This window comes from Gambusia affinis, linkage group LG03 (genome assembly GCF_019740435.1).
Source record: "Gambusia affinis linkage group LG03, SWU_Gaff_1.0, whole genome shotgun sequence".
Lineage (NCBI taxonomy): Eukaryota > Metazoa > Chordata > Actinopteri > Cyprinodontiformes > Poeciliidae > Gambusia > Gambusia affinis.
Genome location: NC_057870.1, coordinates 23,116,112 through 23,142,207, shown reverse-complemented (window position 1 = coordinate 23,142,207; position 26,096 = coordinate 23,116,112). Strand labels below are relative to the sequence as shown.

Here is a 26,096-nt window from a genome sequence, read left to right as displayed (position 1 = left end):
AAGCTCTACATGGAAGAGCCAGGACATTTTAGTCAGACCTCACAGTCCAATACTACATTATTCTGTAATCGATTCATTCTGGATCTATTCTGTCTTTTGTTAATATTTTTGTTATTTTTCTTCATCTTCAGCCTAGAAATTTGACTTTGGAAACAGAAAAAAGAAGCAATGGTGGAAAAAAAGTGCACTGCCTTAATCAGCTGCAGTATTTCTGCCTTTCCTACTATATCCTTGTTAGCAGCCAGTGTTTGGCATCTGCTGCAGGGTTTATTATCACAGGAAAGGCCAAGCAGTGTAACCGCCTTTACAGAGGTCATGCATCTGCTCTTTCTCATGCTACGCCCCGAATGTTTACATCCACTTAAGCATCCCTCACTAAATGTTATGAAACCATGTAGTGTAAAATTGAGAGGGCAGATGCTGACATGGTACAAGCAGGTAATCAAAAGCCTGATTAGCGCTGCATTGAACAAATAGGCTGGCCTGAACCCACTTACAGGTTCACACCAATTTGTCCTTGGACGAACTGAGCACACAAGATGCATATTATTACTCTCACAATTAAGTTACCTTTAAAGCAGTTGTGCTGGTATTACTAGGGGGAAAGTATGTTGAGGTATTTTAATGAAAGTTGATAGAATTTATTTATTTTTGTTCTGACACATTAATGTCACTTGAACAGATATTGGACAACTTTTTAAATTTCAATTGACAATTACAAAATGTAAAAAAAAAAATGTTATAAATTCACTTTCACATGTTGTATCTAACATACTAAAATAAGATAAGTAAAAGCGTAAAACTATTTGAGTAATTTTCAGGGTTTTTTTTCAGAAATCATGTTACACATATTTTAATATTGTAAGCAAGTATCCTTACATAAATTAATGTGCATACATACATACATGCACACATACATATATTGAAATAGTTATAATGAATAAAACCTTCAGTTTGTTCCACTTCTCTAGGATATTGGTCAGATATTTAATCCCTCCTCTGAGTTCTGTGTCCTACCTCAGACTCTCCTCTACAGGACACGCCTGCAAATCCTTGAATGAGAAGCAGCCAAGAGGTTCTCTAATCAGGGATCTGAACCACCTCAGATTGTTGCCCTTGACTTAAGAAGAGGCGACTCTTTTCACATCCCAGTTTGGATAGCTGAACTCATAAGAACATATTTGACACGAAGCCAAGACATCCTACAGTGCAATGTCATTTTGGTTTTCATCTGTGTAAAATATTAGTACAACACTGATTTTTTTTCTTCTTTCTGTTTCTTCTATAGCTATAGCATTCTGCTATGATGACTCATTAATGGTATATTCAAGTTCTTGCTCTGTTTTATTTCCACCATCAACTCCATCCTGAAATAGTTCAACTACTAATTTTAGACTCCAGCCAGAGGAGCTCTAGCTTTAAAGACATCAGCTGTTCATTTACCTTATATTTACAATCTAAAAATAAAGCATAAAAAGCAACCAAATTATGGTTGAGCCAGCTTAGGTTTAAACCCCCAAAAATTAGTTAGTGACTGTTTTAGGTGAATATTACTTGAGTGGTTTACAAAGAGCAACTAATAAACAAACAACTATTGTTTGAGCCAGAATGCAGAATTGTTTGGTGCACTTGTTCTTCATAAAATATACAATTCATAAACAAAGACAAACAACCATATAATGTTTATAAAGGTGTTACTAACAGTCAAACTTCGATAACAAAATTTATATTTCAATAACACAATAATTGTGTTATTGAAATTAGCTTTGACTTTTTGCAAGTACATTGATGCGTTTCAAAAATATCCTGTCTGAGACACCTCCCACATCTGGCAGACATAGCTTAAAGTTTTTTGGAAACACTGAAAATCTGTTGAAACCATATTTGATTCTTTATCTACATCAGTGGTCCCCGACCACCGGGCCGTGGACCAGTACCAGTCCGTGGCGCAATTGATACCGGGCCGCACAAGAAATAATTAAATATCTCCGTTCTATGTATGGAGTCTGGATGAGCTTTTATTTTGAAAATTCTAAACCAGATGCCGTCGGTTACGTTTTGCGCCAACATGCAGCAGAATGAGTAAGAAACAATAGCATCGATCCTCACAACGCGCACTCTGCCCACCCTCACCCCACCCCCGTCGTAAGAAACAACGGCATCGGTCTCTATCCTCACAACGCACACACCCTCTCCCCCCGGTGCGCTGAAAATTTACGAAGGTTGGCCGGTCCGCTGTACTAAAAAGGTTGGGGACCACTGACTTACATAATAGAAACCTTCCTAATTATCTCAAATATCTAATTGTAAGGACAGAAATGCTGGAGAGGATAATTAGACACACATTCATTTAACTTTGGGAAAAGTTAGAGTTTTCCTCAAGCTTGTGCGAAAAATCAACATATAAATCCAAATACTTAAGCATCTCTTATACTAATATAAGCTAAACACACATACACAAAGACACACTCACACTCACACCTAGGCCACAATAGGACCCTACAAACAGACATATTGGGGGCAGCTTTGACTTATATCCCTATGCTAATAACCATACTAATTTGCATAGGGCCAAGGAACTTAAGAAAAAAAACGTACACCCCAGTCCATTTGTTACTTTTCTTTTAAACCCTTAAGACCTCTCCAACAGTCAGGAGAGTCAAAGTTAGAAATGTTTCAAAGTAAAAAGAAGGGATACCATACTTTAACTTTGTGCTGTTTTTTGGATAAGTTACAGTAAACACAGGCCATAACAAGTCAATATTCTGAAATAAGACAATGTAAATAGTTACTTAATTAAATCATACTTTCCATGTCAAATATATATATTTCTAGAATTACAGCGGTTACTAAGTCAATGTTTGTTACTTCGTGTTATTTTTTATGTATCTTTTATTTTTCACATGTCCTCCAGTAGCACTCCTGTTTCACCATTTAGCTCACTTTCCAACTGTCACTCTCCATCTCTTAATTACAGACTTTCATGCTGAAGAAAAGCAGAGTGTAAATGGCCATTAGAGAATGTTTGACTCCACACTTTTACAAATTCAAAATGACAGGCCCAGAGATAAGACACTAACTTGTGAGCGTTTGTGTGTCCTGGCACCTGCCATCCGCTCTCTACATCAACTTGCTATTATCTAAGCTGCCACAGTATAATATATGTGGCTATAGCCTGCTAATGACAGTACTCCAGTGCTTGAGAGTGCCTGTGTGAATGTGTGGGTAGGAAAATAAAACGTGCCTAAATTACAGCCATATGAAACTATGTGAAGAGGCGATTGGCCTATGTGGGTTTCTGAAACGACAGACACGTGGGGCTCAATTCCATCAGATAGTTGGTTTGTCTGTCCCCCAGAGCCTTCCTCTTTCCTCTGTGTGGGCTCCAATTGGATGATAGCATTCCTAAAGTTAGATGGATTGGATTGCTTAAGGCAGTGATATGAGTGGGGAAAGAAGTGGAGAGGAAAGGCGGAGGATGAAGAAGGGGGATACAAAGAAAAGTTTGCGAAACGTAACATGAGAGTGAGGGAGATGGATGAATGACTTTATACTGAGAAAATGTATATCTGATGCAGACTAACTGAGAGAATTTCACACAGAGATTGGCAGAAGGAAGGGAGAAGTAACTGTAAATTCAGACAGATCACTTAGCTTAAAGGGAAATGAATACAGATGTAAATAAATGACTTGGCCTAAGGAGGTTGTTGGCAATGGGTTTGAGTGGGTGGCTGAGTTTTGGGACTTCTGGGTAGATTTTAAGGATGGGAAGAAAACTTAAGTGAAGGATGGGCACAGTTAACACATTCTGTGGTTTGGGTATTAGGTGCTAAATGTACTAAAACAAATGAGAAAATCTAACATATATAAATTGTTTTCTTGCTATCTTCTACTTAACTTCTTTGTTGCTCAGACTGCTGCACAAATTCATTGGATGAATAAAAGTCGAGCTTGGGGACATTGCATTAAGGGTTTGCTGATATTTTTTTCCCTTTGGAAAAAATATCAAATCTATAGATTTAATAGATTAAAATAAAATCTAATGGAGTTTCTTTACATGATATCAAGAGGTGGAACTCTTCATTTTTTTAATTTAACAGTCTGTAAATAGTCACAATTAAACACATTTTATTAAAAAAATAGAAATTGACAAAATAAGCAATGTTTTCAATTCAGCTGCCAAATTATTGAATAAATAGACATATACCCTCAATAATATATACTTGTTTTTTATATGTTGTTTAGTTTATTCAACCACCAGATTGGTGCAAAACAATATTTATTCAGCTTTCAAGTGCTTTAGGAATCTCTGATCATTCAAGTAACTTTTTTGAAAAAAATACTTCTTTAGAAATGTGATCTGTGGACACTGACATTAGCATTTGAGACATCTTTGCTTGTAGCAGGCAAGCTACTTTTTGGACAACTTGCACACAACAATAGTCTTTCCCATCAGGTCATTTTTGAAACAAACATTAACCACTAGTGGGACAACCTTTATACTGCTATTACTTTAGCAACAGCTTTTTTATATATAAAAGTGTGTGGTAATCTATTAACATTGTTAGCCTGTAGTTAATTACCAATGATACTTATTTTAAAATGTTACTTGCAAGGCAAATTATGTTTAATATTAATATCAGAGTTCTGTTAGGTAAAAAAGTAATGTTGTCTATCAAAGTCATGCATTATGCCTATAAAACAGTGACAGATGGTTCAGGGAAACCTTCACGTTGCTTCTGGCATTAAAAATTGAGACATGACCATCAATTAACCTCAACACCAACAGCAAGCTTTCTGCCTATGTAATCTTGTAACTTAAGTGATGACACACTATTTAAAATCTAAGCATGTACCTACAGTAAATCCATTCACAGACAGCTTGAATAACGAGTATAGAAAGATTTACACAGACATGGACCTACTATGTTTCATTTTTCCTTGCAGTTCTACAAAAAAAGAATAGTTTGCAGTTTTTTTCTTCTAAAGACCAACTTTTGTTATAGTTGAAGTAATTCCAACACTTTCAGTCCACAAAGAGGGGAACAAAATTGCATTTTTAGACAAACCGTAAAAACACTTTAATAGTTTTTACTCTTGTGTAACATCTTATTGATCACACATCTGTTTGTTTTTCATTGGTTTAAGGAAAAAACACTGAACATTTCTAGGTGTAACTGCTAAGAAACCTTTAAACTTAGGTTCTCTCCAATCTCTTGAACTGCAGAAATGTTGAATAACTTTTCAGCAATTGTTTGTTCTGTTGTTGTTCAGTTGTTTGTGGTATTTGATGAGGGTGAAGACAATTTTTCAGACCTGTTCTTTCAACAAGTCCTGACTGCTGAGATCTACACTTTTTGCTCATTCTCTGCAACTTTTTCTCTGAGTTGTTATTTCATTTCTATTCTTTGCCATTCTTTCCTTCTGTTAATTTATTTTTTGCTTTTCTTTTCCCTTTGCTCTCCTTTTTGTCTTGTTCTTTCTGAGATTAAATCCATTTTTCGGTGTCCTAAAAACTGCAGCTCAGCTTGTGGGTTGTAAAAACATTACACGCTCTGTATTGCATTTACATTTATATATACAAATTTGTTGTTTCCATTGGTGAAGATGTGTAAAAAGCCAAAAATTACATTAACCTTTTATTGCAATAACACATACTCCAACTGAAAATTTTAGAAAAATCTAACCTTTATTTTGACTTCTTTTATTCAGTGGGAAAAATTGAAATAAGTAATTCTCAGAATCAATGGTGGCAAAATTCTCAGTAGTTCTGCTGTTTAATACTTTCTCAACCCCATTTTGCCAGATATTCAGCACGTAGTCTTCAAACACCACTCGCGTGTTTGCACAGTCTTTAAGTTTGGATAATCATCCAGAGTCATGGAGTAGTTTGATGGAAACTGTTCAAATATATCTTGCAAAGTCTGAGTGAATTTGGGACAATTCATGTATAAATTACAGAGGAGTAAACTGACCCTGTCTTTTGTTGAACCTAAAATAAAAAAAAAAGCACATCACTAATTGTTTTAGCTTTCAGAGCTAAAATAAGCAGTCTCAGCAAAAATAATTTAATACAGAACAAAGTTAACTCCAGACAGTTATGAGGTTATTATCCAATTTAATTGCACTCTGGAATTGAAGAAGGATTATGCAATGTATTGCATCAGCAGTGCAAAGGAGTTGCATTGAAACTGTAGGAGTATTTTTTTTAAGTGAGATTTGATTAAAATAATTTACAGGCCTGTCATAAAGTGCAGCACATTGACTTCATCTTTCACTTACCAAACTGTATTTTATACTTGTCAATCAATATGCAAAGTTTCTTATGAGGTGTCACCAACAGCAGTTTTTCTCTAAGCTATGTTTTCTACAGTAGAAAAAGTGATAATAGTTCATTAAACAGAAGCCTTTTACAGGAGTGTTAATCTCAGAGGAAATGTGCTTTGAACAGATACAATTATGAAATGGAAAATTACAGAAAATTAGAAATATTTTAAAGTGTTCTTCATGCATTGCCTGATTGGCAAAAAAGATTATGGATTTTTAAAACGCAAAAATATTTCAATAATTAAAAGCAAGAAAAGTTTCAAAGCATATTTTTAATAATGTCACTCTTGCAGCGTTGTCCCCAGTCATTTCTTTGTGACATTAATGTGTGTGGGAATATAAATGCATTAATTTTTTCAGTCAGTGTCAATGTTTCAACTTCATGAGTCTGGCATTGCCTCAGAGCACATTTTGGCTTTTTGCTCTATAACTCTGCCAAGAAAACACACGCAAACAGCAAAGCATTAATATTTATTTTAAAAGGGTGTCAGTTGATATCTCCAGTGCTGTGTACACATATCTGAAACTGCAGCACAACATAATATGATCTCCACCTAAGTTAGGTGGCCAAAGGTTTCTTTTAGTCATGGTGCAGCTCAGAGACACCATACGTCCTCTAACACAAGGACCAAAGCTCCACAATATACACAAGGTCTAATTAGATATCAGGGGAATTACCTGATAATTTTACTTTATCTCATTCTATGCTATGCAGAAGCTCGGATGGCACTAATGAAGATTAACTCACACAGATTACCTTCTGATTGATAAGACCAAATAGAGGAACTCCATAGGCTGTTTGGTGAACTGAACTTTTATCCCAAGACAGGTTAGGTTAGGTTAGGGTTGCTTTTTAGTCAAATTTTATAAAATTACATAATTCTTAACCAAATGTTATTCATTACATTACTTTTATAAATTATTTGTGATTGCTATGTTGCTTTAGATTTTAAATAGAATAACTTGCAATTGAGGTTAGTTACATTTTCACAGAAATCTGCCCAACACTGCTCTGTACTGACAATGTAGCATAATGTACATTTATATCCAGTTTTCCAATAACAGACTGTACAAAACAGGGGCTCATCACAGACTCCATTGACATAGCAAACCTAGATTTTTCACAGAAATAGCATAATTTCTTCATCTTTGTACTCGCACAAAGCAGGCTTTCAAATCAGCTAACTTAAAGTATGTGCAATGTTAAATGTCTGGCAGCAGTTGCAGGTTCTCTGTCACCTTTGGGTTTTCAGCAATTTATGATCAAAACAAAGACTGGCTTTTATTTTGTTAGATGCTCAGCAGTTTTTGGAAGTTGTTGCTGAATTTGAAAAGGCACAAAAGTCAAGTAAATTACTGCAAATATTGAGCTAGAAATTCTGTGGTTCCTTGAGCAAGTAACTTTTTGTTTTAGATTCTTATATCATAGAGCTGTTGCCTTGCAGCAAGAAGGTCCTGGGTTCGATTCCCGGCCGGGGATCTTTCTGCATGGAGTTTGCATGTTCTCCCTGTGCGTGTGTGGATTCTCTCCGGGTTCTCCGGCTTCCTCCCACAGTCCAAAAACATGACTGTCAGGTTAATTGGTTTCTCTAAATTCTCCCTAGGTGTGAGTGTGTGTGTGCATGGTTGTTTGTCTTGTATGTCTTTGTGTTGCCCTGCGACAGACTGGCGACCTGTCCAGGGTGTACCCCGCCTCTCGCCCGGGACGCAGCTGGAGATAGGCACCAGCAACCCTCCTGACCCCATTTAGGGAACAAGGGTGTAAAGAAAATGGATGGATGGATGGATTCTTATATCATCATCAATTCTTTAGTATATTGTATGGTATGTTTTGTGTTTTTGGAAAGACACCTTTCCTACAAAAAGCTGTGGAGATATTTCGTCAAACTTTTCTGGTTAACCTGAAACTAATTTCACTGAACAAATTCACCAAACCTATGAGCTAAATTACATGCCTGACCACCAGTTAAAGCAGGTCCTCTACCATGACTTCTGTCTCCCTAAACCTTCATTGGAAACCAAACCCTACTACAGTAGCGTAGTTTTTTTTTTTTTTTTTTACACTCATTTATACCTGGAAAATAAAAAAATATATACTTGAAGAAATGGTTTGGGGCACCAACAGTCAAACATCCCTTTGATGTTAACAAGCGGTAAATCAGGTTTTAGAAAGGGAGGAAGATGAAGAGGGAGACTGTGAAAAGATGAGGGAGGGCACAGCGAAGACAAAAGTAAAAGAGAGGATGAGGAGAGGAAAATTGTGGATGTTAGAATAGATAGAAATAAGAGGAGAAATAGGAGAAGAAAAGGAGAAACTGAAAAGATGGAGCAGGAAGGAGATAAGTTGGCCACGATTCCTTTTATGTTGGCCGAGCGTGAGCACACAGAGGCAAAGTTAAATTGAAAAATATTCAGAGGTTCGAGCCTATAGAAATGGTTTGGCTTTGATGAACAAAATGCTAACCTCTTTAGAGATCAAACATTTGTGTAAGGACATCAGCACAGAAATGTTGCACTGTACAGAAAGAGCACTGGTTTATATTTACACCCCGAAAAATACTTTTCTAGGTTAATCCCGGCAACAAAACCACAATTCTATTTAAAAAATATGTATATAAATGATAACTGTGTCATAGGAAACAGGTGATTTGTAACACTGAGTTAAAAATAATGTGAAATTTAACTCAAAATTCTGCTTTATTATATAGTAATGGTCAGTTTTAGGAACAACAAATAAAAAGAAGAAGCAATGTGTGATAAATTTTGAATTTGCTTTTGGAACAAAGGCAAATTGTAAGGGAAAGTTTTTCTGGGCTGTGAGCAAAATAAATGTCTACTATTGCTACAGCTGAATGAAAATCACCGATCGAGTGTAAAATGTAAGATCCTTCACCCATGCTGCTTCACACGTCAGGGAAACTCTTTTCTCATCTTCTTTTCACCGCTTCCCCTTTTTCAGGTTTCCTTAAACTGCGACCAGGTTCTGGTGAATGGCAAAGAAATGCGAGGTAGACAGTCCCTGGCAGTAAACTTCACCTACCTCCACCTGTCTGCTCAGCTGCTGCTCACTGTCTGGGTTCCCAAGCTACCCCTGCAGATAGATGTGTCAGATACTGAGCTGAGCCAGGTCAAAGGCTGGAGGGTGCCGATCACCACCAACAAGAGGTAATTTACCTGTCTGACCTCAGGGAGTGAGTGATGTGGGGGGTGAGGATCCCACTGTGGATGTTGAAAGCATTTGGATCTGTTAGTTCCTCAAAATGCAATGCATTTCACACAAAATCCTCACATTCAGGCTGCAAAAGCAATTGGTCTGTTAGATGGCACTTTGCTTCCTCGGTTTGTCATTCATTTTATCATGGATAAAAAAAGTTTTTATAAATATCTTTTCTGATCAAGTAACGCCAGCACTGGGAATTGTTAGTTTGAATATGTTTTTGTCATATTTTTGCTCTTATTAGACTTTAACATTTGTTAATTAATAAAGAAAGAAAAAGATTGCAGATAATTGAACAGTTCTGTAAGGAAAATTACCATAAAAGAAAAATTCAAGGCAGAATCAAATCAGAGGCATACTCACAAATGTTCATTTCAAGGCTTCATCATCAAGGAGAAGACAATGAGGTACGATGCGTAAATCATAAGGCTAATAACTCAGAAACGCTCTCACTATTTATGCTTCTTCACACACATTTACACAAACATTGGGCGGAGGCCTTTTCAGCTCTGCAAAAATCTGAAGACAATGCATCCTTATCTTCAGCACCCAGGCCTCACCTCAAGATGGGAAACTACCCAGAAACTTTAACCTTTTCACATGCCGTGAAGTGTCGTGTGTTAGCTTTCACTTCAACCATCTTTTTGTCCATTATTCCCTGAATGGATATATAGCTCAAAAAGGCTAAGCTAAATAGTCGTTATTTTTTAGTTATCTGTTTTGCAGTGTAAACCATGGATATCCAAAGTCAGTCCTCAAAGGCTGCTGTCCAGCATGTTTTAGATGTGTTTCTGCTCCAACACAGCTGATTCAAATAGCTCAATTAGCTCACCAGCATGTCATGAAATTCTCCAGGAACATGTCAACTACCAAATCATTTGATTCAGGTGTTCTGAAACAGAGAAACTGCTGAAACATGCAGGACACTGGTGCTGGAGAACTGACATGGAACAGAAGATTGTCTTTTTACACAGAAAATGTAAATATCTGGTTTAACTATAAAAGCATAACAATACACATAAGTATAATTGTTTTATATGCCAGATAATGTATGCTGCTAAAATATTTTGATCAGCATCATGAATTACTCAACTAGATCAGAAAATACTGAAACAGTAAATTCTAGAGGATTGTTACACCATCATGACATTTTACATACCGATTTCCAGCTTTTAATTGTTTATGTAATTTATAGTTTTCAGTGTGTGTGATCTTCTCCTCACTTGAACTTCTTAGGGTAAAAATCTACAGTTATCGCTGGGTCAAATTTACTTTTCCATTGTCCATCTCTACCTGCACAGTATATATTTTAAGCATTTGTATATACACATGAGTATCTATGAGCTCTATCCCTGATGTGCTTTGTGTTATTCCCATATCACCATCTTTCCACTCTACTCGGCTGGGCCTATTTTTCAATTTGCCAATTTTTGCTCAGGTGGCCACCAACCAATGTGCTCAGGTTGTTTCTCGCACACACACACACACACGCACACACACCATATTCCTAACCACACTCTCTCTGAGTAAAACACAAGAACTATTAGGGACATTCTTGCAAACACATGTGTGACTGGGGCTCTGGGAAATGGAATAAGAATTTGTGTAATATTACCAGAGCAACACTGGAGCAAGGACAGTTATGAGACTCAGATGCAGTTCTGAGTGCTGGCTAGATATTTCACAGAGGGAGGCAGAGAAGGAAGATTGTGTATTTATTTGTCCCTATTTGGGATTTGAAACTCTATAAGAGAATCTGGAGGAAAGACTACAAATGTTCCAACACTTAATAGAATATTCTAAAAACTCTTAGTTGAGGATTTGCTACCCATAATGCACTTCCTCCCCATTACAAAATGTTATGGGTCCATTCAAATATATTGTTGGAGGTTATGTCCTTTTCAGGTTGAAAACCAAACTAAAACAGAACAAAACTGAGCATTTGAAAACTGTAATATCCATTAACCCTGTTTGCAAGAGCACAAGCGTGCTCAGTTCCAGAAAAAAAAAGGATTTCTGGCTGGTTTAATAAATGCATCAGGTGTACACTAGTTTACTTTTTTCCATTTGTTGAATGAACAAACATAAATATTCAGAAAATATTCAGAACTACAGTTTTTTTATTGTTCAACTAATCCTGTTTTACTAGCAATAATTGGTGTAGTGGTGCACAAGAAAAATTTTTACCTTATCTTTTACTACATTTAATAAATGCGCATTGTCAAAATTTTCTTTAAATATGTAATTGGCAGACAAGTGTCTGACCAAAAACCCAAGAAGTTTCCAATTTAAGAACACAGTAAAGACACCCTCCTATTTTGGGTTACGTTGGACACACAAATATTAGCCATATCAAGAAATATACAGTTCAGGCAGTATGTGTAAATGTAATTAATAATTAGAAATTAAATGAGCATTGTGTTGGCTAAAAGTCTTATTATATAGAGAGTGTTTGGTATGGTTTAGCTGGAGCTACGTTTAGATTATTGGAAGGGCTTTTAATTACCAGATTATCTCATCCTCTTTCAATTTTCAATCTCATTTATCTTCTTCTGTTCTTACAGACCCACCAGAGACAGCGAGGACGATGAAGATGATGACAGAAAGGGTAAAGGCTGCACCCTACAGGTATCATTTGATTGAATTTCATCGGGTCATGCTCTTAAAGGCAGTTTTTATGTGTTCTTTTGTTTTTGTTTAATAGAATTTTGTAGAATATAATCTGCAATTAGCAGTTTTTATTTAATATGATGTGGTGGGTTTTTTTATTTACCTTTAAAGATTGGGAAAATGTCAAGAATTTACTTGTGCAGTGGAGGGGGTAAATGGGATTGTTTTTTGTGTGTTTTTGTTTTTTGTAGATGACACCAAAAAATCTGCTTCTAAATTTATGTAATACATATGCTTTAAAATAGTATAGTTTTCTTGTGCGTCAACTTGCAACATTATTGATTAGGTCATCAATGAGTTGGGCGGTTGGGGTGAAGGACCTCAATCCATGTCCACTAAACCTTACCCTCCTTCTCCACTTTCCAGTACCAGTATGCTTTGGTTCGAGTTCTCACTCATTTTGTTGCTGAACCATCTGACCCTAGAGGGGAGATGGTTTACATGTTGGGTACTGACTGGCAAGCTGATATCACTCCTTTGGTCTTGGAACAATTGAAGGTAAGTGTGGAAAATGGTCATTAATAGTTAATTAATGTAGAATATAATATACAATATATTCTACATTGATATATAAATAAATGAATTAATTATATATTTATTAATAAATCATTAATTTATTCATACCCCTAAGTAAATATAAAGCCTTCTTCCCATCACCCTAATAGTTAGGGCTCTACATGGGCTACAGCTAAATATATTACTTCTGATCAGAAGAAGCATATGTGTCAAATTAAATTATTACAATGATATAAAATAGGTTTAGCTGTACTTAATGTTACAGTGAAAAAGAGGGCCTAGCACATAGAGGAGAATGAAAGTTACCACTGGGCTTTCTGTTTCTATCAAACAGGTCGAAGAGCCACGCATTGCTAGACTTGTAGATGGGCATATTTTAATGGGACGTGACCTAGGCATTACTACTATACAAGTGAGTAGCATTTTATTTTCTCTGCAAAATACAATGTCTTTCAACATACATTTTCTGAACTTGAGATTTCTGCTTTAGTCACTGCTTGGTGGACAATGGTTTTGAAATATATTCCAAAATCAGTGAATTCATCACGAAGTCCAGGAACAGTCAGCTGAACATTTCTGATTTTGTCAAGCACGTTGTAATTTGGCCCTTCACCTTGCAGTATAAAGCACTCTTATGCAGTAAACACACTCCCCTTTCTTTCTATTTCATATCTAACAGCAAGCCTCTTTGCTTGCTTACTCCACAATTAGCCCCAATTAACTATTGTGGATTTAGCCTCGACATCTTGGTGTGATATTTTGTAGTTGTACATTTGCAGACATTGAAAACATTTGTGCATTGGCTGCATTTGAATAGTCTGGCCTTTATAAGCTTTACACCACATATAATACAGTCCAGTGGGCTGTTTGATAGTCCATCCAGTCTCAGAGTATTGCCTACAAGACCGTTCATAACCTTTCAAATTTTTCACAACCACAAACTATGATGAATTGACATTTTATGTAATACACCAACACAAAGTAACTCATAATTTTGAGATGGAAAGAAAACGATACATTGTTTACAAAAATATATAAACACAACTGTGAAAAAAGGTGTCATCCTTTTGGATTCAGCCCATTTGAATCATCACCTTTGTGGAAAAATCTATTGTTGTGATTACAGCTGGAAGTCTTTTTGGGAATATCTCTACTAGATATTGACATGTCTTGAGACAGACATTTACATTCTTCTTTGCAAAACTTTTGTTGTAGGTTCATATGAGCCTTAAGTTCAGCTTTTGGTCATAACTGAATAGATTCCCTTTTTCCAAATGCTTGTTATTCCCTACTTGCAAAATAATAAAGACAAATGTTTTGTTTTCATTCAATAATAGCTTTACTCTTACCCTTCATTCATAGAAGCCAGATTTGTCGAGCTAATATATTTTGTCCTGTTTATCAGTTATCTCATAGGAGCTGTGAATCTTTGCAGCTTCTCCAGGGTTCCTTCAGTTTTATAAATATGAATTCCTTTGTGTTGGTCAGTAAAATAAAAATAAAAATGGATTAGTTTGGAATGTAACATAGCAAAATATGATGTCAAGAACACTTCTGCAAGAGACTGCACGTAAAAACATATATTTTTAAAATTCTATGTTATGAAATGTTTTTAAGTTCCTTCGCATGCATGGAAGCTCTTAAACAAGTGGCCTGTGTGTTTGTTAAATAGGTTGGCACTGAGTTAAGAGGAAACACAGGGGACTTTCTGGAAACAGCTGAACATATGTTTCCATCAAGCCAACTTGGGACGCAAACACACACACATACAGATGCACATTTATAGGCAGCTGTGTGCGGTTTTGGAGCCAGGAGAGAGAATTTACCCAGCACTCTCTCTTTCTGCATGTCGACAGCCACCATTTGATAGTTTGACATTTCAATTTTACCTCCCCAGCTAAGACTCCCTGAGCCCCAATTCTTCCTCTATTGCCCATCTCTCTTTCCTTAGTCCCCTCCCCCAGTTTCTTCCTCTCACAGGCTCATTCTCAGACTTGAGGTGCAATCCCATACATGTCAATCTTTTTTTTTTCTATACCTCACCGAGGGTAGGATTGAATTTGACACATCGAAACGTTCAGTGAGAGATTTTCTTTGTACACCAATCAGATCTGCCTGTCCTCAGGCAGAGGAGTACACTCCAGCACGAGGCTCCTAATCTCTGTCACTGTCCGTCTTCTGCTTTCCCTCTCCTCTTGTATCACAATCGTTCATGCTCCTTGCCTTTGCCCTTTCTCATATTCTGTCCACCGCTATTTGTCATTGTCTTTCTTGCTCTGACACCTGCTCTATATATTACCCTCTCTTGCTCACTGCTTGTTTTTATTCTCTTTTCATCCACCCACTTTTTCTTTTGCTTGTTTTGCTTTTGGCCCTGTTGACTTAGTTGAATGCTAACCCGCAGGAGCACAGCTGATGTGTGTTTGTGTCAGATGCTGTGTGCACATTTTTCTTTCTATAAGTATTTTTTTTGTAATATGAATTGAAAGCAACTGTGAGATTTGAATGTCTACTAAATATGAATGTAACACATTCCACTCTTTACACAGATAATCTAATCAGTTATGAAAGGATCCTGTTTATTCATGTCTGTTTACGTGCTTGTTTTGGACTTGGTTAATAATAACAGACTATAAAGCATCTTGCTAATTCTGATAGCATAAGTGTAAGAAGTTATTTCAGCCTGCTTCCCTACACAGTCTGAAAAAGAATGGTATTTAAAAACAGTATTTTCAAAGCCTGAATAAGTAGGAAAATGAAAGTTAGGATTGGTGTCCTTTATCCTTTCCTATGTATTCTTCCTTGTTTGTTCCAGGTTCAATATTTAAATCTGCCCACTGTAAAAATATCCACCACGGATTCAAAGTGATCATTATTATTTTATGTTTGAAACTAACCTAAAGCATAGCTATTCTGGGTTACATTCTTGGTGTTGGACCATTTGCTGCAAGTCTTCTCCCTTCTCCTTCTCTCTTCTTCTTTAGTTTGTGCAGATTTACTGCTCAATAAAGGCCACCAGAGCCTAAAGAAAATCCTTAAAAAATGTAAATGTAATTTTAGATTTATGTTTTCACGCTTTACTGTAAAATTTGTGTTCATTTTATGATTCGTTGCAGGTCTTGTCCCCTTTGTCTGATTCTATACTGGCAGAGAAGACTGTGACAGTCCTGGATGACAAGGTAGAGTAACATGTAAATTAGTTTAGCCTCTGTGATGTTTTTTTTATTACTATGTTGCTGGATCATTATTACAATTTTTCTTTTTAGAAGCGATTTAAGTTGAATAAATAAGTGCTGGTACTCCCCATGATGACATACTGTAGAAACATAGAAGAGAAACATAATGTTTTTATACAGATCTGTCAATCAAACAGTTTTATTTTTCAGAAATGACAAGGTCAGGGAATAAAGGAATAAAGCTGATTCAAAGTGTAATTCTTATTAACTCACAGGTTTAACGTGAACATGAAAAATAACACTGAAAAAGATCCAATAAAATATGCTATATATATCAACTACATAATTGAAATGACTCCAGTTTTAATTTTAGTTGCACATAATGTCACTGTTCCTTCATCATAAATACAGAAATATTTTGTATTTATTGTAAACATGTGGAAGCCCAAGATTTTTTGCAAACCTTTATAGATTGTTTAATAAATTATATTTGTTCCTGCAGGTAACAATAACAGACCTGGGAGTCCAGCTGGTTGCATCCTTGTCTCTCAGTATGACAGCAAGTCCTGGAAATTACCAAGCAATACAGCTAACAACTACAGCTACAGATCTGCTTCACACACCTAAACAGGTAACAATTACTTCTGCAAATACATTTATGCATTCACATATACTGACTGTCAGATGACTGAAGAAAACTTAATATTAAATTTGTGTTTACCTGAGAATATAAAGTAATTTTTTAAGTAGTGATGAATCCTGCTACCGTAATTTCTCCCAATTTTATTTATGATCTGTAATACTTTGGCCAAAGAATTGTAGCTAGGGTTACTGGTCAAATCACTTTACCAGGTTTATCAAAGATACTACATGCAGCAGGTATCTCCATGGGTTTAAAATGGTTTCTGCGCCTATATCAGAAACTGAAGCAGGACGGGATGAGATGGCAACATGCTGGCATGATTTAGTAAAGACATATATTGGTGAGACGGGGATTTGACCCAGAGTCAAATAGGATACAGCTGCTTTGCGTGTTAGTCAGTGGAAGAGTAGATATGTATCTCTGTATCTGGTCCAAATAGTAAAAATGTATTACTTATTTCAGTTATATTGATGACAACACTATTAGGTCACCAAAGTCTCAATTAATTACAAGCAAACCCAAAGCAACCGCAACTGACATTTATGGTTCACATTCTCTAAAGTTGCTCTCGGTGCATAATCCTTCTGCCAGAGGCTATAAAGCCTTGAAAACATTTTTGTTTTATTTGGTCTGTGCATACCCTGAAACTTAACGTATCCTATTTTTGTTGTTACATTCAGGAAGCTGTGGTTAGTGCATGGATTCATTACAGTGATGGCTCAGTGACACCTCTTGATATCTATGATCCCAAGGACTTCCTCCTCTCAGCTGTCTCACTGGATGAGAATGTCATCTCTGTAACCAATCAGGTTAAAACACTTTCTTTTTAAAAATCTAAAACAACCTTTATGGCACTTCATTCAAACATAACAAGAACATGTCTATTAATTTTCCCGTTATTGGATTGTCAAATAGGAGCAACACTGGCCAATTATAGTAGCTGAGGGTGATGGACAGGGTCCACTGTTTCGTGTGGAAATGGTCATTTCTGAAACTTGCCAGAAGTCCAAGAGGAAGAGTGTGCTGGCATCTGGAGTTGGTAATGTGGTCGTTAAGTTTGGAGCAAACAGCGATGAGAGAGGTGGAGCGGAGGATGGTGGAGGGTTAGAAAACAGCACCAGTGAACAACGGACAAATGGAGGGGAATGGAATTCCAAGAGTGTGGCTGTGGACCGAGAGGAAGGAGCCATGAGGAAGGTGGGAAGATTATTTTGGATGTTTTCCTGAAATTACTGTCTTTAACTATTAAAACGTCAGTATCTAATTTAATGAAGCATATTTTTTCCATACTTGTTGAAGCTGTTAGTATGATGTGGCAGGATGGTATGAGACATAATCTGTGAAAAAATCAGCCTTCTCCTCAAGCTAACTAGAAACAAACAATCAGAGCCAGGAGGAGGGTCCTGCTGCTGTCAATCACAAGCCGTATGGTGCTGCTCATCCCACTTCTGGTTCTCACCTCTGCTAGCATCGCTGTAGCCAGCAGAGGTTGTTGTGAATGCTCAGGCTAGTTAGCATAGCCACCATTGATATATAAATGGTTTTCATGTAACGATGAGTTGTTTCTATGCCAACAGCACATTGAGAAGCAGTACACAACATTGTTTGACAGTGCTGAGAACCTCTTCCTGGCTCTGATTGGTTGTTTTTGATTGGGAACAGTGCTTTACTTCAGAATAGCAGTAAAGCAAGAGGAGGTGGTGATAATCAATCTTTTCACAGATTATCTGTTTACCTAATGCTGTCAAAATCCTCCTACAGAAATGTTACATTTCAAAATTTCTGCTTTAAATAAAGAATGAGACTTATACTGGGATAACATGTCTCTCCCTTACATTAGATAATTTTTTACTAATTTATAGTTTTTTGAAACTAAAACATTGTAATGTTTTAATTTCCATTTGTCAGGTTAGCACAACAACTAAAAGCACAGTAACCCACCGTGCTTCAGGTGGAAGAGCCACTGGTGGTGGTCGGGGAGGGTCAGGTCAAGGCGGGGACTATAGTAAGAACCCAGTACAAGTGGAAGTTCCAGGAACTGGGAATGGTGAGCTGACCCAGACCACAAGAGGCCTGTCAGACCTGGAGATTGGGATGTATGCTCTTCTGGGAGTATTCTGTCTGGCCATAATGGTCTTCCTCATCAACTGTGTCAGCTTTGCATTCAGGTAACAAACTGTAAAGGTTATAACTAAACTTTTAATTTAAAGCATTTCAACATTTCAGAAAACTATTAAAAACTCAAATATCCCCTCTGATTATTTGAGACTTGAAAAAAGAGTGGTCCAATACAAACAATTCAACAGTTGTGATGACATTCATTTATTTTGTCATTTAATTTCCATTTAAGATTAAAAAGAATATTAAATATGAATTGTATTAGGTGTTGACTGCCAACTTTGTTGATATAACAGGGCAATTTAAATATTTTACTTTCTTTCATACTTCAAAATAAGAGTCTCAAACAGAAATACAAAAAGTTGTCAAGTTCTATCAATTTTTTTTTTTTTCTCCGAAGAGTTTTTGTGGCGCTAGTGGCTCGTATTTTTGCGACAGTAGGCAGACAGGAAAGAGGGGGGAAGACACGCGGCAAGGGTCGTCGGGACCGGGAGTCGAACCCGCATCGTCCGCGTCAAGGACTAAGGCCTCCAAACGTGGGGCGTGCTAACCCCTTGTGCCACCACAGCACACCCCGAGCTCTATCAATTTTAGAGTTTACCAGATAAATTCAACTTGCATGCAGAGAGTAAGACAGAGCTCCCATTGAAGAGAAATATAATTGAAATATTGTAATCTTTTAAGACCACAATATCTTAATCTTGCTAGCTATGGGTATAGTCTTACTTATATCTTACCATTCAAGTTTGTAGGTAGATATTAGTCAGAGTTTCTAAATTTTGAAACAAATCTGTTGAAAAACTGAAAGTACCAAGTCTTACCACATAAAAAAAAAATTAAGCTAAATTTATGACAATCATCAGAAGAAATAGGATTCATTTCTTGTTTCTTTATTTACCCTTCACTGAAGCCAAATTATTGTCTCTTTTTTTTCCTTTAGGTACCGCCACAAGCAGGTTCCTGTACTGGAAGCAGGCGGTAACATGAACCATGCTCATGACTGGGTGTGGCTTGGCACTGAAGCTGACCTCTTAGCAGACCATACTGACCAATGCCAGGGCCTACCTGATGAATGCACCACCATCATAGACAGAAATGAAGGAGGATATGAGGAGAGCAAGTACCTTCTGAATGGTGCTGGGAACACTTTGGTGATGGGTGTAGGTTCTGGCATGGGCACAATAAGTGGTGGGAGTGGCGGCACAGGTGGACTGCGGGGAATGGCCCATGGACAGACCTTGCCTAGGTCTATCCCAGAACCCCATCAGTGCCTTTCTGCAATCACTACTGGTGGGAAAGACACCACTGGGCAAACAGAGCATCTGAATAATTCCCCCAGAGCTGCAGCTGCAGTTGCTGCTGCCAAGCGTAAACGAGTCAAATTTACATCTTTTGCCACTGTTTTGCCCAACGATAATTCGGGTAGTGGTGGCCCGTATGTCAACTCCTCAGTTCTTGTGACCAATGGTAATGAGGATGACATTAAGTGGGTGTGCCAGGATATGGACCTGGGTCAGTCTGAAATCAGAACCTACATGGAGAGGCTACAAGACAATCTGTGACTGACCGGGAGAGATACTGAGCAATAGAGAGGCAAAGGATGTGGGCTGGAGAAAAGATGGACATAGAGTACAATTCACCTGTGATGCCTTTGCAGTGGATTAATAAAGGGTCAAGTGAAGCGAAAAATGTGCGCGCAGTGAACTGAAAAATGGTGATAACTTGAAGGTTTTGGACACACAGCTTAAGGGTTCCTAACCTTTGGCTCCCTTAAAGCAAAGCAGAGTAGAAAGTCATCACTAGCTCACACTAAAAGTAACAGTAGCAAACAATAAGTAACATTCAGAGTTCGTTTTGTGTTACTTATTGTGAAAATCATAGTGTAAAAATCTGCAATGGTCACTATTGGTTATGAGTGTTTACTTTCAGAAAACCAGTAAACCACTGTATTCATACATTATCGATTCAGGGTATGTTAATGGACAAACTTTTGTAAGCCACTATACATTTGAACAAAGATGTTGACAAACCTTTTTTTTTTTTTTTTTACTTATTTATTGCCATTGTTGGCTAAGGCTGTTGAGTAAATATTCTGTTTTAAAATATAAGCAATTTACCTGCCAGGACTCCTGAATGGTTAACCAACCACTGATACCGCAAAACAACAGATGTTGACCTATCGTTTCCCCGATTTCATTTTGTTATTACTTATGAGTATAATGCGAGTTAGAAATATATATATAAATATATTTCAAGTATTCAACAGAAAATTACCAAATTTTTTAGTCAGCAGTCCAGATAAATCAGATCTTTTTTCAGGAAATCATATTCTTTCTACAAACCACAACTCTGAGAGATTGAAAAGGACAAGTCCCAAGAAAGACTGTTTCATCCTTGGATCCAAGACATACGTTTTTATTCTTGCACAATTAAAAATAAGAAAGGACACTGGCCATTTTTAATGGGGCCTCATTTCGTGAACCCTGCAGCCAGTGACTGTTCTCTCCCCATCAGAAACAATGGTGACGTCCCCTTGCCTCTCTCCTCGTCTGTGATTAAGCAGAACTAGAACAAACTGTGGAACACAGTCAGATACATTCTGCAAACCAAAGGGTGGTGAAATGAAATGAAAATGGCTTGGACTTTGCAAAACCTGGCTAAAAACTCAATGAGAACTCTGAATGAAGACATCTAGCCAGGCTGGAAGAGGTTTGTGCATTACACGGAGTTACCAGGAAGTACTAAATGACATTACAGTATGACTGAAAAGGAATGACTAATAGAAATGGCTTGAAATATATATATATATATATATATATATATATATATATATATATATATATATATATATATATATATATATATATATATATATATATATATATATATATATATATATATATATATATATATATATATATATATATATATATATATATATATATATATATATATATATATATATATATATATATATATATATATATATATATATATATATATATATATATATATATATATATATATATATATATAGATATATATAGATATATATATATATAGATATATAGATATATATATATATATATAGATATATATATATATATAAATATATATATCTATATATATCTATTTCCATGTTACCATAAAAATTTTTTCCTTCTGTTTCTACTTTTTGATAAATATGTTTTTATTGTTTTTTCTTTATTTTTTATTTTTTAAAGTTAAGAAATATTTTAAATTGTAGCTTTTAATTTTAAAAGTTTATTAAGATTTTGAGAATATATTATTCTTTTGTTTTAGACACTGTTTCTATTTATTTAAAATTGACATCTGGAGGGTGAGGAAGAAAAGGAATACCAAGGACAGACAGCAAGTAATGGATAGTCTGCTGGTGAGTGATAGCACATGTAAAACAATAAGTGGCAGAGATTGGAAGACGGAGCAGGCAGAGGTTGCCTCACCTTCGTTAAGCTCAGGTGACCAGTCGTGAAGAATTCGACTACAAAAAGGAGAACTGTAAGATTGTTCAGATTGCAATATTTATTTATAAATGTGTTATTGTTTCAGAGTACACTGTATGTTGTAAATAAATAAACATGCTTCAAAGTGCTTGTGAATAAGATTGGAGGTCACTAGCCAATACCATGGTGATATTTTGTACATTTTATGGTTCAAATGACAGTACAGAATACTACCTACAGTTTCACCACAATGTGAAAGTGATCCTACTGGTTCTTTTCTAAAGTTGTACCTGTCTTTGTTTGAAGTATTGAATTAATGAATGTACAGGATAGAAATCAGTTTTCTCCTATAATGAGATGTAAAAATGGAGGCAATTCATCAAATCTTATAGTTAATGTCTCTTAAAAATAATGAGTCTGAGGAGTCCAATTCATTTAGAAAACCAAACCAAATGTTACGATGTTCATCAGTGGGTACCGAGGGTCTCCATTTTATTAATTTCATAGGGAATAAACATTATACTTAAACCTTAGTCACTGAAATCACAGCCTAAACTATTGGGTTTTAAAACGGCAACAACTGTGAAAAAAGTAAACTTAATCAAAAAATAACTTAAATGAGCTGGGAAGCCTCTACCAAAGCAATAAATATTTTTGACTGATCACTATCTTCTGGACACATTACTGTATCTAAAAAAATGCCAAAATAAATACAAGTTTGCTGTAATAAAAAATGAGAAGTCGAACAAGTCTAAGTTGATGGTTGCTAATAGTTCCATTTTTCTGAAGGAAAGACCTTTTTGACTACTATGTTGTAAAAGTAATGACACTTTCTAGCCTCCTTCTGTTTTGAGCTGTAAAATTCTTTGGATGTAATCAACCAAAAATTCATGAGATTTTTTTAGATCATATTTTGAGGTTGTTTAAATTTCAAAAATGCAGATAAAATATAAGTAACTTGAAAAGTCAGGGGGTGGGGGATAAAGGTTGATAATTTGCCTAGGCCTCCTTCATATTAGATGAAGACTGCTGAACAGTCTGTGGGACCTCCGTGACCATTCCAGTGTGAAGGCAATCATGACACTGCTACACTCTTTTGTACTTGCAAAACAACTTTTTCTTGGTCTCTTTTTCCTTCTTCTCATCGTTTTACCTCTTCAATAAACATAATATCCAGATTTGTGTATTCAAATGTATTTAGGCTGAAACTGGCATCACTTTCTCCATCTAAAAGTGATTTGTATTTATGTGTTTTAATGTCTAAATGCTCCCTTGGTTGTCTGAGGCTGAAAAGTGAGTGTGTATTGGTCTCATTAGTCTGATTAGTAATACAGTGTTTTTACCAGGTGAAACACATAATCATACGCTGGGATTCTCAATGTTTTTCAACGACAATGTTATGTGTAACTTTGAAAAAGGTCAATGTTGTATTGACCTTGTTTATGTTTTTACAAATACATCAAATTAATTTGTTCCCCATCTGCCTCAGAAATATTATAATCAGCACTGAATCAGCTTTTAGTTATGAGCAACTGTAAGAGGGTAAAGTTCTGGTTAGAAATTATGATTTATGCTGAAAAACAGATAATTATGTATGAAAACAAACTTAACTTTGAATCTGATACTGAGAGAATGTCATGTCGGTACACAGCTTGTAAAGCTCAAATTAGCCAAGTTTCCCTTCCAGACCTCCATCCATCCATCCATTTTCTTTACACCCTTCTTCCCTAAATGGGGTCGGGAGGGTTGCTGGTGCCTATCCCCAGCTGCGTCCCGGGCGAGAGGCGGGGTACACCCTGGACAGGTCGCCAGTCTGTCGCAGGGCAACACAAAGACATACAAGACAAACAACCATGCACACACACACTCACACCTAGGGAGAATTTAGAGAAACCAATTAACCTGACAGTCATGTTTTTGGACTGTGGGAGGAAGCCGGAGAACCCGGAGAGAACCCACGCATGCACAGGGAGAACATGCAAACTCCATGCAGAAAGATCCCCGGCCGGGAATCGAACCCAGTACCTTCTTGCTGCAAGGCAACAGCTCTACCAACTGCGCCACTGTGCAGCCCTTCCTTCCAGACCTATTTCGCCATAATCTGCACTTCCACACAAAACTTGAAAGTTTTCCTACCAGGCGTCTTTTGTCCATTTCCCCTTTATTGTGGTTTATTTGTGTAGGTGTGAACACAACAATCATGCTAAACGACGACCCGGACCATTGAGCAATTCATTTATTCTTTAATTGTTTGTAGTGACAAATTTTAGTTTACTTGCAGTATTCTGTGTGAAAAGAAACAAAATCACCAAAAAAAAAGTTACAAATAAACAAATCAAGAGCTGATTCCCACTAAGACTAACTACTTTACATCAACAGTGTTCTGTACCATATTGCATTCAAGTCAAATTGTATGCTATATTTTCTATATTGAAATAACTTCTAATTGAAGTGCACATTTTGTAAGTCACCATGGTCTTATTTAGCACTACATATATAATTAGCACTACATATACAATCTCTCAATTCCTGATACTTTACATCAATTAAGATACATTTTATTTTCAATTTGATCATTTTTGAATGATTAGTTTTTTGTATATTGGATTTGTTCAATTACTCTGACCAAAACCTCAGAGATTTTTTGACTTTTGAAATGCCACAGTGTAATAAAATTAAATTATCAAAAAAATACCAACACAGTTGATCTGTAAAAGCTAAGGACAAAATCAGTGGTGGCACTTTGCAGCATTGGAAACTATTACTGCCATTATCATGTTTTTAAATGTATTTTGTTGCTCCTTTGGTATTTCCATTCATGTGTTTAATTGTTTGTCTCTTTTAAATTGTAAATGAGCAAGGTAGAGTAACAAAAAACATGTGAAGTTTATGGTATAATTTAAACCTGACCTCTAGGGTGTGGCTGTCAAGGATAATGGATGGGGAGAATGACCTAGGCATTAAAAATAAAAATTCAAATATTCTGTCACAATATTCTCAATGAAACAATATGCTTTACCAGGTATTTATCAAGACTGCTACTTTATAGCATTTTAAAATGCTATAAAGGGGGATTTGATCAGATTGTTCAATAAAACCAAAATGCAACAGTAAAACAATCAAGATTATTGTTTAGAAAGAAGACTGGGAAATGTGACTATTTAACTATTTATTTGTAGATATATTTTAGGATAAATCTATGAAGTGCACTTTGATGTACCATGAGGTTATTGCTGACGCCATAAAATGCTGCTTAGAAGTGCAGCGCCTAATTGGCAGTGGTCACTCACTCAGTCATGTTATTTCACAGCTTAACACACATCTGCTCTGTAGATTAAACATGATGGCTGTTACCAGTCTTCGTACTGAATCAAGACATCAATCCTCACCAAGACCTCTTCATGCAAATCAAACTTCAGCATTGTACTGACCCATCTTTAAACTGGACAGATTCATAGCCTTCTGCACTTTGTGAAAATGGCCTTGTTTTTACAGATGTCACATCCATTACCAAAGCTACAGATGACACTGGAATTACAGAGGTCTGATCTCTGTACTAAGTGGCTAATCAGCAGTGACCGCTAATGGGACTTTGAAAATGAAAAGGCTTCAAAAATGGTGGACAAACAACAGATTAGCCAGAAGCTGTTGAAAACAAAACAGAAACTAATTTTGGAGCACATCATCATCTGTAAAGAAGATCTTGTTTGATAAATTAGGGGCTCTAATCATAGAATCAATTACTGATCATTGTTAATTGATAAACTCCCTGAGTTGATAAGCTACCAATCAGCTTCATAAGCACCAGGACCAAGATATGCCATCACATCACAGGCTCAGTTTTCTTATGCTCACAACCTCTCCTGTTAAGTCCATTGTCTTTTGATTTTAATTGTTCTCTTACTCTGGTGTGAAGGGGGATTTACTACTGCTTAGCTGTATTCATTGAAAAAGGGATTTTGAAA

The 26,096-nt window shown here is 36.3% G+C and overlaps 1 protein-coding gene across 5 annotated transcripts in view; it reads left to right on the top strand.

Moving 5' to 3' along the window:
* The window catches only part of si:dkey-215k6.1 (transmembrane protein 132C), a 249,561-nt gene extending 225,657 nt beyond the window's left edge, over window positions 1–23,904 (top strand). For 4 of the 5 annotated variants that reach the window (XM_044112801.1, XM_044112800.1, XM_044112799.1 and 1 more), the window contains 10 exons: window positions 9,287–9,492; window positions 12,109–12,172; window positions 12,581–12,712; window positions 13,065–13,142; window positions 15,847–15,909; window positions 16,409–16,537; window positions 17,230–17,358; window positions 17,465–17,746; window positions 18,458–18,717; window positions 19,608–21,451. In XM_044112801.1, the coding sequence (XP_043968736.1) occupies window positions 9,287–9,492; window positions 12,109–12,172; window positions 12,581–12,712; window positions 13,065–13,142; window positions 15,847–15,909; window positions 16,409–16,537; window positions 17,230–17,358; window positions 17,465–17,746; window positions 18,458–18,717; window positions 19,608–20,229 (1,965 nt within the window). In that variant the 3' untranslated portion in view covers window positions 20,230–21,451. Of the gene's footprint in view, window positions 1–9,286; window positions 9,493–12,108; window positions 12,173–12,580; window positions 12,713–13,064; window positions 13,143–15,846; window positions 15,910–16,408; window positions 16,538–17,229; window positions 17,359–17,464; window positions 17,747–18,457; window positions 18,718–19,607; window positions 21,452–21,970 lie in introns of those variants that run through there. The other variant, XR_006370271.1, reaches the window with a different exon arrangement.
* Window positions 23,905–26,096: the final 2,192 nt, after the last annotated feature.